Source organism: Vespa mandarinia, chromosome 1 (assembly GCF_050613455.1).
Source record: "Vespa mandarinia isolate Hongniang chromosome 1, ASM5061345v1, whole genome shotgun sequence".
NCBI lineage: Eukaryota > Metazoa > Arthropoda > Insecta > Hymenoptera > Vespidae > Vespa > Vespa mandarinia.
The window spans coordinates 14,903,801-14,919,135 of record NC_140810.1 but is presented as its reverse complement, the minus strand read 5'-3'; the positions used below and the strand labels follow the sequence as shown (position 1 = coordinate 14,919,135).

Below are 15,335 nucleotides of genomic sequence, written 5' to 3'. Positions count from 1 at the left end.
TACTTAATAATACAGTCAATCAAAAAACATATGAAATAAATAATGCATGACAGTTTAACGAACGACGGCCCTTTTATTTTTCTTATATGTTGGATCCATATTGAAGCACATCTTGCGTGTACGATTTTATTTATCAACAATTGGACCAATTGCATTATATAAGTACTATGTATGAAATTTTCATCGATTAATGGACTTTCATATAAAGTAACGCATGACAAAATTAGTTTTAGTTAACAATTTATGAAAATGTTTTTTCCGACTATTGAAAATATATAATTTATACAGTATTAATTAAAATATATTTCAGATATATGACTCTAAGATATATGAATGAAGTGGAATACTTTCAGAACTTTCTTTTTTCATTTTTCTCGCGCATTAAATTCCATATATAGTGTCTGTATCAAAATTTTATATAAGAGACTTACACCAATAGAAAGTACACTATCTTCTATCGACTGTTTTTCGACTATTTAAAAAAAAATTTCGATTGTATAAAATATATTTATCAAAAAAAAAAAAAAAAAAAAAAAGAAAAAAAAAGAAAAAAAAGAAAAAAAAGAGAAAAGAAAAGAAAAAAATAAAAAAAATTGTAAGTTAACGTTCGCGTGATATTTCATGATTATTAATGTAATTAATGTTTGTATGTGACTGATTCTTCTTCTTTTTTAATGGCACGAATAAGTGTTAAAGTGAGTACCGCCAATACTACCTGTAACAACGAAATATTCGTGTGTAAATTGTAATTATAAATGCCGCTGCTATTTTATGAGAAAACATTTCTAATTTATTCTTTTAATATGATTTATGTATCTTTTGAGATATATGGTTTAACCTTCATTAATACTTACATGTAACATACACAAAGAGAGGGCCAAACCAGCGAGCCATCCTGCTCTTGCTTCCAAAAACCAAGAGATTTCATCAACACATCCATGAAAGAAGGCATTTCCGGTAACCGTGTCACGACATTCAGTTGGCAAAGGTTTTAACATTCTCACATAATCCATTGGACCGTCAGCACCACAACATCCGACCTGTTTTAATCAAAAAATAATATTCATATATAAAATATTTCACATTTTTTCATGTCTAGGATTTACATTTATCTTAAATTGCTTACATTTTCTTGAATCAATTTAAGAATATCAGATGCCTTCTCGTATTGAGAATTAGTGATAAGATTATTCATAGATCTTCGTATAATAGGCTGAATTTGACTATCGTAAGTTGAATAATCAAGAATAACAGCTGCACCTGCTAAACCGCATATAAAACAAAATAGTTGAAGGCCCACGTGCTAAAAGAAATGATAAATAAAAAGAATCAATTTTTCCGCAAAACTCACAGAAGAGAGTATATAATAGATAGAGAGATATAATAATTGATTTGTGAAATCTTAACTTACGACAAAGAGAACCAGGACGTATTCCATCAAAGCTGCGCCACAGCCTACGAAAGCAACTATTATGACGAATATGGATGTTGCAATTAATACATAAACACCGATGTAAAATTCATACATGTCCAAGAACATTATCCAATCTTGAAATACTGGCTCAAACCTTAGCCATAAAGATAAGCCGAACATAGCGCTTCCAAAAATCTATAGAGAAAAAAATTTCAATTATTTATACGCTTCAAATATAATATAATTAACTTATTATCATACAAAAAAATATTTTTACTAGCAAAATATTATTTACAGAAACATTTTTCTAATGACAATGATGAGGATATTTCTTTTTAACTATTACGCGACATTAGAAATTCCATATTTCATCGTGTACTTACCCACATTACGCTGTTCAAGCAAAATATTGTATACTTTATACATTGTATTTGCTGTTCCAGCTGAGGGATCGAATTTTTCACCACCATTTTGTACAATTTTTAATTAGTAATTCATAGATATACTACACTATTATAAAAAAATCAAAGATTTTCAAGATAGATACGAGATGAAATCGACTGAAACTTGCATGCCTCCTCAATGACATACGCAAGGCATCTTTATCGCTAACAAATATAAGATAAGTGGATAAGCACGTCCTAGATAAAACGCCCAAGTTGCGTTACGAATCCAAAGTGATTCACTCCCTTCGCAAAGAGAAAAAACAAAAATTGATATATATCAAACAATTGATAATCTATATTTCGTAAAAGAAATCGTAAAATCTAATACAGAAATTATAATATCTATTCGAAAATAAATTGTAAATATTTCATAAAATTACGATATAACTAAAAAATATAGAACAATTTTTTTATCATAAATTTAATCGATAATAAATTAATGTAAATGTGTTACTATTTTGATTAATTATTATTATTATAATATTATTATAATATTATTATATATATATTAGGAATTAGAAACAGGAAAATACTGAAAGAGATATCAGTATTATTAAAATGAATTTTCATGAATATATAAATATTTATAAAAAATAAAAAAATATGTGTATATACATATAGCGTCACACATATGATAGAAAATAATACAGATGTACATTAAAAACACAAACATATATTACGTTCTATTTTCATTCTTCTTTAGAAATGAATAGCTCTTTAATTAATCACTATCTGAGACATCTATATACGTATTCGCAGCCGGTCGATGTAATTGACTCAAAAACGTAGTACTATGTTGATTTATCGTAGATTGCATCTATATATGGAAAAAGAGAATTCATTTTTTTATATTATTTAACATGTTTACAATAAACCCATTTATCTGATTAATTGTATTAATTTTTCTACATGAAAAATTAATAAAAATTCCATCTAAAACTTGTTATTAATAAATAAATGTAAAAAAAAAGATTTCAATATTTGTGAATATCGTACTATTGATCTTCATAACGAAGAAAAAATTAATAATAATGATAATTAAAAAGATATGTCGATCTCTCATCTCACCTGTTGTACTGACCGTTTTCCTTTGTTGAGTATAACAGACGATGTGAATGAATCTTTATTATTTTTGTTTGCCACATTAACTTTTGCACCTCTAGAACCCTTTTCTAAAGTACCTTTGTTACTTGCTCTTCCCCTTCCTCTTCCTTTTCCTCTTGTAATTATATTTTGTTTTCCTCTACCTCTACCTAAATAACTTATTTCATTATCATCATCATCATCATCATCAATATTATCATCACTATCATTGCCATCATTGTCAGTGCTATGATCATCATCATCATCATCATCATCATCATCATCATTATTGTAATGTGCTCTTTTTTTCTTTGATAATCTAGTACTCAGAAAATTAATTACCTGTACAAATAAATTTGGTAAATAAAAATTATAAAATAACCATACTGGAAAAATGTTAAAAATTTATATAAATGATTATTTTATAAATATTATCAACTAACATCTCGACTTTCTTCTTCTTCCTTCTTGTTTCTTTCATCTCTATATTCCTTAATTTTATCTAGAATTTCTTCAGGGTTTTCTAAACGTTGTTTCTTCAAGTATTCCTTGGTTTTATTTATTTTACTTCTAAAATATACAAATGTGTATCAAGAAAATTGCATTATTCTTTGCATAGAAAAAATTAAAATTTATCATTATCATTTATATTAAATAATATTCTTATCGTAAATTAAAAATCTATATTAAATAACTATCTTACTGTATCACATCTTGTATAGCCTCTTCGTCCGCTTTTATAATATATTGACTTAATGTTTCATTCAGTCCAGTAACAGACAAGATTGTTAACAAATCTTTGTTCTCTTCTGAATCAAAATACTCTTTAATACTTCCTTGAACGCTTTGTGTCCAACCTCTTTCTTCCTATTAAGACAATTATGAAAAATGTTAGAAGCATATTTAATATATCATATTTTTATTATGCATATATTTCTTATTACATCTTCAAAATGAAATTTATCTGTTAAATCATCCAATGAATCATTCATAATACTATGTTTACTTGATTTAGAGGTATCAGCAGTTTTACGAAAAAGGATCATATTCATAGGATTGAGTACTTCATCGCAATACTTTTGTGAAAGCCTAAAAAATAGTTTTTTAATATTTATTATAATTTTCTCAATATTATTATAATGCACTAAAAATATACCCTGTAGTTTCAAATACATCTTGTTCATCATTATAAAATAATCGTAAACGAATTAAGGGCTCTTTTGGCTGCTTATGATGTCCTGTAATGATATAGCTTTCAATATAAGATTACGAATACTAGAATATTTCTTTAATAAATTTACAACATATAATACTTGAAAAAATTACCTGTCAGTTGTCCTATTGCTTTAGGTATAAGTTTATGTTCTATATATTTATCTACATATTCAGAAATAATGCTTGCATTTGAAGATGTAGGTTGTGTTTTCCTTTTTTCTTCAATTTCAGGATTATTATAGAGTATTAGAGTATCAAATACAAAAGGTCTAACAGTATTTAATTTTAGTTTTTTAATTTTGAACTGTAACTTATTTACATATAGTAGCCCAACATGTTTTGATATACTTTCATTCTGACATAATGATGTTGCAATAGAACTGCCTGTATAATTATTATTAATGTTATATAATATAGAATTATGAAAGTATAGTCATTTATATTACGTATCTTGAAATATTAATTGCTGTATTAAACGAATAGCATTAAGTAAATGTCTTACCTGGCTGAGTTATAAAATATGGAACACCTGTAACTGTTTCTGGAGTAATGCGACACTCATGCTCATGTCCCCATATAACTAAATTAAGGAATGGTGGTAGTTTACTTTCTGGGACATAATCATTTTGTGCGTGCTGTACACGATTTTGATGCAAAACAAGAATATTAAAACATTCTGGAAATTCTTCTACTTCTTTTAGCTGAAGCTGTGTATATAAATATAAAGTTCATTAATAATAGATCATATATACTGAAATTTATGTAAACATACTTTATCATCTTTTATAAGCCTATATAATCTTTGATCATTGACATAGCCCAGGCCATATAAAGTAATTAATGTAGAACCTTTTCTTAATATTATAGGTTCTACAGTTAATTTATCAAGACTCATCCATTTTCCAAAATAATTAACGAGTCCTGCTACTGATAGTGTATCCATAGAACCAACACTACTAAAACCTGTAAAAGTATACTTATTAAATTACCGTTCATTAAATTCAACAATATTTTTTTCTTGTTTCTTACTTGGATCATCATGGTTTCCATGAATTGTAAATATTGGCATGTTAATGTTTATGTTTGGATCTTCGTAATTGGCATTTTTATAACGACAATGTTCAAAAACTGTAGAAGGATCTGTTAAAAACTCCATTGCAATGTCTCTGTTAAATTATAAAAAAGATTTACTTTTTATATGGTTTTAAGAAAACTATATATATGTTATACAAACCCTGGACCATAACAATATTTCCTTATTAAGTCCATACATTCAACCATAGTAGTTTGAGAAGGTTTAGTATCATGGAAAAGATCTCCTCCAAGGAGTATAAAATCAACTTTATATTTTTTACCATATTGAAGAATTTCTTCAAATGTTGTAAAACTATCATATAGTAGTTGACCTGTATAATAAGATGTACACATATATTTTTTTATATTGTATAATATAAATTAATGCATTAAATAATATAATTCTTTTTACGGTAATATATCTTTTAATTAATAAAAGAATATACTTTAAAGGCATACCTTTATTTCTTTCATGTTGATAGCCAAGATGAATGTCAGTAGCTATCAAAATTTTAAATGTGTCACTGTCGGATATTTCTGCCATTTTAAACCTGGAACTTTTAGAATATTGTTATAAACGAAACTTCTAACAAATTATTTTAATTTGAATCGCTTTAACAAATATCAACAAAGAGTAAAATAAAGTGAATAACGAGCGCATTTCCTGAATAGCGACATCTGTCGAACTGTATGAAATATTTACAATTTATTAAAATACTATTTTTCATTTTGTTAAAATATTTTATATAAAATATAATAGTAATTTTTATTAATTATTTACGTACAGACCTTATACAAATTTTTATAAATTTCTATGAACTTTTAATTTTTTAGTAAACAAAAACCAACTTATTAATTGGCGCCAAATTTTCAAGAAGAAAGATATCCTGGGTAATTTAACCGTCAATATAAAAATTTTTTTAAATATATATATGTTTATATTATAAAAGCATATAGTATGCATATATTATTTATACATTATTAGATACACAAAACAGAAAACAATACAATATATGTATATTTATATATTTATATATATATATATTTATATATTTATATATTATTTATATATATAAATATTCTCTTATTTCACTTGAGTGTACACCTTTCGTGTAACCTATTGTCGCGTCATACAAATATACCTTAAGCTGTTTCAGTTCTTTGTACAATATGGCCGTTATGTTTCTTATGGTTGCTGTAGAGGGCATTTGACGCAGGACTGTCGAATTTCTAGGTTCATGGTTATTGCACGACGCTGCGCAATACGAAAAACCTACTTCAATAGTAAAAAAGTGATAAGAAATAACGTTCTAATTTCAATATGGACTTTCGTCGCACCCTGACCACCATGAAGACATAAATGGCGTTGGCATCAAGAACTCTCCGTTGCTTTGTTCACTACCAATCGTTTGAAACGAGAAACGAAAATTTCAAGTCAGTGCTGGCAACTTTTTACTTCATTTTATGTCCATTTTAACGAGAAATGTATGCAACAATTTTGTTTAGTAGTCGGCAATAATATTGTTAGGGTTATTAGATCTTGCCGGTTACTTATAAATGTGCGCAATGCGGCATGATTGTTGATCGTATGTCAAAAACTGATCAACAGTTAAAAGCATTGTTCATTAGTATGTTAATAATGATTAACAATATGATGTCGAGCGATACACGATATTGTATAATGTATTTTTATTTCACAATATCGTTCGTCATTTATGATTGTATAAGAAAAAATGTTGCTTTACTCATACAATGTTTATCTTACTTTTATAATATTACGATTATAGATAGATAATAGTTTTCTAAGAATTCAAAAAGATATACTTTATGTAGTTTACCGGACTACCATTATTAATCTTTCTTTTAATACTTACATTTGTTTCATTTCAATAAGGATAGATGTTATCTTATATCTGTCCAGATGTATTATTTGTCAATAATTTCCAAATATTTTAATTATCTAATAAAAAATCTGTTGGATATGTACGACGTAAGAATAGAAAGATACACATAGTTTTTGTTAAAAGAATTTAAATTGTTTCATTTATTTAATTTATTTTCTAATACAATACACTCATTTTTTTAGCTATCAGAAAGATGACGGCTGATTTTGAGAAGGATATTACTCATTGCTTAATTTGTAATAGTAAAGTTGGAGTTTCTACTAGAAGCAGTATACGTATATTTAATGAAACTTCTGTTACTACTTCAGAAAAGCCTCTTGTGGATATTATATGTACAGTTTTAGAAATAAATATTAATGAGGAAAATGCTCATTCACTCGTTATATGTAAAAAATGCTACAAATTATTTAATGAGGTAAACGCTTTTATTTCTGTCTGTAATTATGAACTTTGCATAATGTATTACAACTATCAATACATTTTTAGGTTGATGAATTAGAAAATAGGCTACTTGAGATAAAACAAGAATTATATAATAATTATCAAAAAACTATTACTAAAATATCTGATCTATCCAAAAATGAAGAGGAATATACTGATCATGATTACATAAATAATATAGAAAATCAGACTATGGAAATTGAACTAAAAGATGAGGAAATCCCGGATCCATCAAATGTAAATCATTTTATATTAATAATATTTTTAATGATAATCACACGATAAAATATATTAAAGTATTAATTAATAATTTGTTTTAGTACAAAGAAAGTGAGAGAGAGTTTGAAGTAGTTGAAGAAATAATGGAAGAAAGGGATGAAACAGAAGAGTCAGAAAACATGTTTGTTGGAGTAGAAGCCATAAATGAATCAAAAAATGAACACGAAAAAAAAAGATTGAAGAAAGTTAAATCTAATGTAAAAGATGAAACTTCTCAGGAACAGGTATTCTATATTGGATAAAAAAGATTTCGTTGTGTAATAAATATTATTGTCTAATCATACATATATGAAATATTTTTCCAGATTGTCATTAGAGATGGAGTTATGTATACTTGCTTACTATGTACAGATGAGGAAGAAAAAGCAGTAGCTGATGCAAAAACTATTATATCACATATGAAAAATGTACATGACACACGTTTATATATTTGTGATATATGTGGAGATGATTTTAAAAAAAGAAATGAATTATCTCTTCACCTTGATGAACACGTTGCAAAGGAGGAAGGTGATTTTCAATGTGAAATATGTAACAGAATCTTTAGTAATTTACGATTATTTAGAATCCACAAGAGAATTCACTATCCACAAGTGAAATCATGGCCTTGCGAAACCTGTGGTAAAAGATACAGGTATGCTATATTTTGTTTTAAACAATTTAATAATATTTATTGCTCTATAATTTTACGAATAAAATAAATATAAAAACATGTGATTTATAGCTCCAGGAATCTTTTGGAAGAGCATATTAACACACATACTGGAGTACGTCCGTACGTTTGTGAGACTTGTGGGAAAGATTTTGCATCTAAGTATACATATAAAGCTCATATAAAAACACATCAGATACGTCCGCGGCCATTTGAGTGCTCACAATGTAATAAAACATTTTTGAGTCAACAAAATCTTAATCAACATGAAAGAACTCATAATGGTGTTAAAGATTACGTATGCCATCAGTGTGGTAAGGCATTTGGATCACCGCATAACTTAGAAGTACATAATATTGTACATACTGGATATAAACCATATATATGCAGAATGTGTGGGAAGGCATTTGCTCGGAAAGCAGAAATAAGAGATCATGAACGCACTCACACAGGAGAAAAGCCTTATCAATGCGAATTCTGTGGAGCTACTTTTAGGTAAGAGGATAATTGTATCGTTTGTCATTAGCACTTTATATAAATAAGAATAAATAATATAATAAGGAATTTTAAATATGAATATAAAACTTCACAAAATATATAAAATATTTTGTAGTCAAAGATCCAATCTACAATCTCATAAACGTGCTACACATTACAATGATAAAAGATACAAATGTGATGATTGTGGTAAAGGATTTAAAAGAAGAAGACTTCTAGATTATCATATAAAAGCAGCTCATACGGGTGAAAGACCTTATAAGTGCGATATATGCACAGCAACTTTTGTTTATCCTGAACATTTCAAAAAACATATGCGCATTCATACTGGTGAAAAACCATATTTGTGTGAGGTATGATATTGATTATAATTATTATTGTACAGGATTTGTATTTTATATTACTTACAAAGTAAATTTGTCTCTAGGTATGTGGGAAAGCATTCAATAGTAGAGATAATAGAAATGCACATCGATTTATACATAGTGACAAAAAGCCTTATGAATGTTTAGTATGTGGTATGGGCTTTATGAGAAAACCTTTGTTGTATGCTCATATGCAAACTCAGGTATATAATTTGATTATTTACAAATACAGGAGATATAAATATTGTTGTATATATTCCTTTTACCTTTATAATTTAATTGATATGTTATATTATAGGGGCACTTAAATGATACAATTGTTGTAAATCAACCACGTTTAACTACAGAAGATGATCAAGTAATAACAATTCCAGATGGTAATGTAGAGTTGTTAATGGACGAGACAGAAAATAATCAAGTAATTATTTATTCTTTATATACTTATTTGTTTATTGTAAAAGTTATTTAGTTATTAATATTTGAAAAAATATTTAGCTGGAAGAAACAGAGTTATATGTCACCGAATTGAAAGATCATGTTATCATACAACATCAAAATGAAAATCAAATATATAACGAAGAAAGTGTTTTGAATATGCCTGCAGAAGAGAATGTCGTAGAAGAAGTTGATCAAATAACTGTCGATCAACAGGTAATATTATATTATGTTACAATATAATACATATATGATGAACTATGCATATATGATAAACTCGAAATATCTATAATAATTTTATTTTGTATAGATAAACTTTTCTGAAAGAGATGCTATAGAATGTAAAAATGAAGATACAGATCAAGTAGAAGAAGTATATACTTATAACGATAGCGAAGAAGGGGAAACAGTTGTACCGAATCCTGCTGAGTATAAAGAAATTGTAGAAGAGAAAAAAAATGCTGTAAGATTGGTACAAATACGATTTCCAACATCTGTATCTGAAGAAGGTAGAAGTTGGCTGAGCTTAGTACAAAATACATGAAAACTTATTTAATTATCGCTTTATATTATAATTTACTGATCATTAAATGCATACTTCTACCAGTAAATTGAGTTCATACATAACTAATTTACTTCTATCAGATACAAATAAGTTTTATTTTATACTTATATATAATAATATCACACACATAATAAATCTTATAAACATGATCTATATCACTGATAATATGTGGTATAAGATTAATATATTTATAGAGAAATATCATTAAAAGTAATTTCAATTAGAGAGTAAGTGCATGGAACATGTTGTTCATGTAACTACTAAGTGATTTTGTAACATTGAGCAACAGATGTATAAGTAATACAATGTATTAAAATATATAATATAAGTGAATCTTTCAGCATGTTAAAATTGTTGTCTTATATCGCAAACATAAAAGAATAAAATACTTATGCCTTTATACATATGTGTATGTATTTTGGCTGTGTATCTTTTATAAAACTATATTATATATATAGTAACAAAAGATACCAAATTTAAACCAAATAAAATAAGTCATATAACTAGGATTAAACATTTTCTATTGTATTTTGTCATTTATACAAAGTTTCAAAAGCTTGTATACGCACGATGTATTTAAAAAAATGAATGTTATTTTTTTGGTAACAATAACATTTATTTTACATTGGATATTATTCCATATAATTAATTATCTATTGCAAACATATGCTCTTCTTATCTTTGATCTGAATTAAAAGGTTCTTGTAATATTCTTATATTATAAGTTTTGTAATCTTTATGACTGAATCTATTGTTCTTTGATTAAATAAAGTATGCTATATAACATAATGATTTCAATTTGAAATTATTCCTTTATGATGAAATTAAATAAACTATAGGTAAAGAAACTAAATAAATAGAAAAAATAGAAATTATTCAGCGTTTATATATTATGTTTCATTACATTTTTTTTATATTACTAAAAAAACTGATATTTTTACGAATGTTTCTATAAAAACAGCTACACAGTTATGTACATAACTATGATTAATTTTCAAGATACTTATTTCTAAATTTTTTTTATATATTTTATAACATGTTTTAACAAGATACTGTACAATTGACTATAAAAGGGATGGTATAAATCTGTAAAACTATTTATACCTACATACGTAAGATATATATACATTGCGAACAGTCAATCAGGTACAGTTATCAAGGATTGAGCATCCAATAAACTTTCAGTTGCAAGTATTGTACTACTTATGATAGGAGTACTAACAGTATTCCCAGATCTTTTACTACTAAATGGATAAAAGCTGTCAATATTCATTTGAAGTAAATAACTACCTATTTTATCAATTGGTGATCCACAACTTCTATCTATACTTAGTCTTAATTGATTTATATCATTACGAAGTAATCTAGTATAAAGATCTATATGACTTCCACCACCATTATGAATAACGAGCGGGGGTATCCAACGAAAATAACATTGGCTCCAAAGTTCTAAATTAGAGATACTGTACAATGGTTTCATGATCATCTTTTCTGTTAAAGTTTTTTCATAAGCATTAAATAAAGGGTTATAAAATAATAAGATATCTTGATCATTAAATTGTTCTCTCCAGTCCCAAACACTACGTAATATAAGCGGTGTATTTGGATCCTAAAAGTATATCATAAAAATATTATTCCATACATTAAAATTTCAATAATAATCTAAGAAGATGATTAAATAATAATTTACTAAAACAAAGCTATAATTATAATTAACTATATTATAAATAAGAAATAATACCGTAGCTGCCATCGTACGATCTTTTTCACAATTGAAAATGAAAGTGTCAAAAATTGACACATGAGCTGCATCCCATAATGTTGTCAAATATGTTTCAGTAAATTCAAACTCTCCTGGGAATTGTTGACATATTTGCCAAACACAATCAAGGAAAAGAAGAAATAATGGAGACTAAAAATATTTAGCAAATTCAATTAAATTAAAAGGTAGTAGTGGACATACAGAAATATTTATATACCTTTTCAGAGTTTGGTTTCATCATATGCCCTAAACGATCACAAAAAGGATGTCCATTAGCAACCCATTCTTTTTGTATCAGAGATTGAAATCCAACAATGGTTTGAAAATGTGGATCAAGCAATAACTGTATTAAACTTGATATAATACAACACAAATCTCTAGCTTCTCCTTCTGAAATATATAATAATTAGTTTTTTTCTTTTTTTCCTAATAAAACAATTTGGATTTATATTATTTGGTAATTAAACTTATGATAAATGCAAATAACAAGTGATATTTGAACTCTCAATTCATATATACCTTGTAAAACTACTGTATAACCTGAATTAAGATTTTCACAAGCTGTAACTGTTTTTTCTAGACAGTATGATACATACTTAAGCCATTTTGTACTTTCTAATAACGAATAGAAGTTATTGTCTTGTATCCAAAGTTGTCTAATATTTTCTGAAAGAAACCAGATCAATTATGAATATTGTCCAGTCACATTTGTATTTCTTAAAATTATTAAAAAATTATACTTTGAATAATGCTAATTTCAATAATGCTAACCTGGAGAACACAAACTGTAAAATTTTGAGAAACCTACAGCTATTGATTTCACATTAATATCTTTACTTAGATCAATTACAATTGGTGGCAATTTATGAGGATGGCTTTTTCTGATATTTTCTAATATTATGTTTTCTTGTATCCTTTCAGTAATTGTTGGTAATAATTCAGGTATTTTTACTAATGCTGCACCATGTTGATTTGACCATGCCCAAATCGGTAATCTATTACCTTGAAAATATTTTGCAGCATCTGTTAGCTGAATATTGGTTAATGATGCTGGTACAATGATATATTGTGGCAAACTGTAAATAATTATACTCTGTAAAATACATTACTTTTTAATATTAACTAATTAATATTAACCAACCTTGAACACAACTGAAATTTTATATTAACAGTTGATAATCTCCATCCTTGACTTGCTTTTTCACTATTTAATATACGTTCAAATTCATTTTGCCAATCAGATATATTTCTAAATAATCTGATACCTTTATCAAGACTGCTGTAATATGGTTCACTACAATATAAATAATACTTGTTTATTGTAGATTATTATGGTTTATTATAGATTATGTAAGTAGAAGATAATGATAAATACTAACGTGTAATCATAGGCAAACAACAAATGATGTCTGCTAGGAAATGCATAATGTAACAAGGCATTTAAGATATTTTTTCCATCCCCAAGAGGTGAAAATTTAAAGGAAAATGACCATGTCCTTAAATTCTAAAAGATATAGTATATATTTTCAATAAGCGATGTAATATCTAAAGTATAAATTAAGACTACAGAAATTTTGATGAAAAGAATCCATACTATATTAAAACTATAATTATAAAATTTAATTTTTTATATCTAAATTTTTTATATCAATTTGCTGTAATTTCAAAAGATTGCATTAAATAAAATGTTTACCTTACAAGTAATAAATATTGCTTTTACTTTGGACGGTACTAAATTTCCTGGAAGAAGTTTTTTCTTTTTATCACCTACTATTAAGTAAATTTCATCAATATTTGTCAGGCATGTATCTGTATACCCATATAAATGATTTTGTTGATGATTATTATCCTGCAAATTTAAATATTGTTTATACATATATATAAAATATGTTTCTTTAAATAGAAATACTTTTACTTAAGAAATAAGAAAATATAATAAAGTTACCTCTCCATTTGAATCATCAGTTGTAAAAAAAGAGAGTTTGAAATTAGTAACAGAAAGTACGCCAGAAGTTCCTTGTTTTAAATCACCAACCGGTAAAAACATTAAAACATTTTGTGCTTTAGCAACGAGAGCTTCTCCTCGCAAGAGTTTTAAATTGTTTTCGATCAATGAATTATGTTGACTAGAATCTATTTGCTGCATAAATATGAAATAAGTATTAAATTCTTTTCAATTAAATACTGATCATATTAAATAAGTATTATTAATGTTAAATGACTTTTTACAATTCATAAGTTTTTATATTATTATATTTTAGAAATGTGAAAGTCACAATTAAAAGATAAATATATAAATCTATGTAGATTTCATAATTAATATGCAATCATAGTATGCACATATATTTATTTTTTATCTGACAATTAAATATTATATAAAAAAAATATATACAAAAAATATTGCTAAATTATAATATGAACTAAATTGTTTAATTTCTTTTACGCAGTAAAATACCTGCATTTCAAGTTCTTCGATTCCCACATAACTTACAAAATTGTTGCAACTTTTACTTTCCATGACTGACATTTAAAATGATGTCGATTTAGAAAAGGAAGGTCAGTATAGGTTAAGCATCGAAACACAAATTTCGAAGTGTTTCTTTTATTCATTCATTTCATTCTTCTCAATTTTAATTATGTTGCATTGTATAATTGATGTGTCTGTTCATTGTGGATCATAATTACAAATTTCAATCTTAGATGCAAGAGACAACATGAGACAATACAGATATAATATATGTACCATAATATATGCTAAATTTATAAAGTTTTATAGCATAGATCAAATATCTTTAGATAAATTATTAGTAAAATAATATTTATTTAGTACATGTTACTACCAGATGGCAGAGTTGTCGACTGTCGACAGACAATTCCACCAGAGGGGGATATTTTTTAAATATAAAAAATTAATATGTACCCCAATTTAATGTCTAAGTAAATTTTTAATATTTCGAAACGAAAAAAAATAAATATATCAGTTATGAATCAAACAAATCATATATGTACCTTATCATTATCGTATAACCTTTACAATGAATTATATTGCTTAGATTGGTTGATTACAGTCTTTTAAATTATGTCGTTAATATAAATGTAATTGTTTATTAATATTATTTTCACAGTAAAATTATGAACAGAGATCAATATTTTGATGGACTATTATTCGTGTAATTTATTTACATTCTAGCATATTCTATTA

The 15,335-nt window shown here is 26.3% G+C and overlaps 4 protein-coding genes across 8 annotated transcripts; 1 reads left to right on the top strand and 3 right to left on the bottom strand.

Annotated features, from left to right (window-relative positions):
- Positions 1-355: 355 nt before the first annotated feature.
- Positions 356-1,940, bottom strand: Tsp2A (tetraspanin 2A). The gene is made up of 5 exons (XM_035880035.2): positions 1,798-1,940; positions 1,412-1,609; positions 1,127-1,303; positions 855-1,040; positions 356-715 (listed from the first exon to the last, which is right to left on the bottom strand). The coding sequence occupies exons 1-5, from the start codon at positions 1,882-1,884 to the stop codon at positions 638-640; spliced, it is 726 nt and encodes a 241-aa protein (XP_035735928.1). The 5' UTR covers positions 1,885-1,940; the 3' UTR covers positions 356-637.
- Positions 1,941-1,962: 22 nt separating this feature from the next.
- Positions 1,963-6,517, bottom strand: mre11 (double strand break repair nuclease mre11). 3 transcript variants are annotated; one of them, XM_085656118.1, is made up of 14 exons: positions 6,375-6,517; positions 5,692-5,789; positions 5,393-5,564; positions 5,188-5,324; positions 4,931-5,121; positions 4,661-4,865; positions 4,270-4,542; positions 4,100-4,181; positions 3,888-4,032; positions 3,647-3,810; positions 3,387-3,513; positions 2,929-3,285; positions 2,541-2,677; positions 1,963-2,103 (listed from the first exon to the last, which is right to left on the bottom strand). In XM_085656118.1, the coding sequence occupies exons 2-13, from the start codon at positions 5,774-5,776 to the stop codon at positions 2,582-2,584; spliced, it is 2,034 nt and encodes a 677-aa protein (XP_085512244.1). In that variant the 5' UTR covers positions 5,777-5,789; positions 6,375-6,517; the 3' UTR covers positions 1,963-2,103; positions 2,541-2,581. The 3 variants fall into 3 exon arrangements, with proteins under 3 accessions (XP_085512244.1, XP_085512241.1, XP_085512247.1); XM_085656115.1 differs by lacking the exon at positions 1,963-2,103 and having other exon boundaries at positions 2,374-2,677; XM_085656121.1 differs by lacking the exon at positions 1,963-2,103 and having other exon boundaries at positions 2,374-2,677; positions 5,692-5,783; positions 6,375-6,511.
- Positions 6,518-6,523: 6 nt separating this feature from the next.
- Positions 6,524-10,864, top strand: LOC118447731 (uncharacterized). Of its 2 annotated transcripts, none has more exons than XM_085656110.1 (11): positions 6,524-6,666; positions 7,319-7,551; positions 7,623-7,814; positions 7,898-8,080; positions 8,162-8,490; positions 8,581-9,003; positions 9,122-9,359; positions 9,434-9,574; positions 9,670-9,789; positions 9,867-10,022; positions 10,117-10,863. In XM_085656110.1, the coding sequence occupies exons 2-11, from the start codon at positions 7,330-7,332 to the stop codon at positions 10,348-10,350; spliced, it is 2,238 nt and encodes a 745-aa protein (XP_085512236.1). In that variant the 5' UTR covers positions 6,524-6,666; positions 7,319-7,329; the 3' UTR covers positions 10,351-10,863. The 2 variants fall into 2 exon arrangements, with proteins under 2 accessions (XP_085512236.1, XP_085512238.1); XM_085656112.1 differs by lacking the exon at positions 6,524-6,666 and adding an exon at positions 7,066-7,222 and having other exon boundaries at positions 10,117-10,864.
- Positions 10,865-11,302: 438 nt separating this feature from the next.
- LOC118447730 (myotubularin-related protein 10-B) lies at positions 11,303-15,187 on the bottom strand. Of its 2 annotated transcripts, none has more exons than XM_035880033.2 (10): positions 14,625-15,187; positions 14,079-14,273; positions 13,827-13,982; positions 13,513-13,637; positions 13,275-13,427; positions 12,905-13,209; positions 12,653-12,799; positions 12,351-12,523; positions 12,113-12,283; positions 11,303-11,980 (listed from the first exon to the last, which is right to left on the bottom strand). In XM_035880033.2, exons 1-10 carry the CDS (start codon positions 14,658-14,660, stop codon positions 11,510-11,512), a joined length of 1,932 nt encoding a protein of 643 aa, XP_035735926.2. In that variant the 5' UTR covers positions 14,661-15,187; the 3' UTR covers positions 11,303-11,509. The 2 variants fall into 2 exon arrangements, with proteins under 2 accessions (XP_035735926.2, XP_035735925.2); XM_035880032.2 differs by having other exon boundaries at positions 11,320-11,980; positions 14,589-15,187.
- Positions 15,188-15,335: the final 148 nt, after the last annotated feature.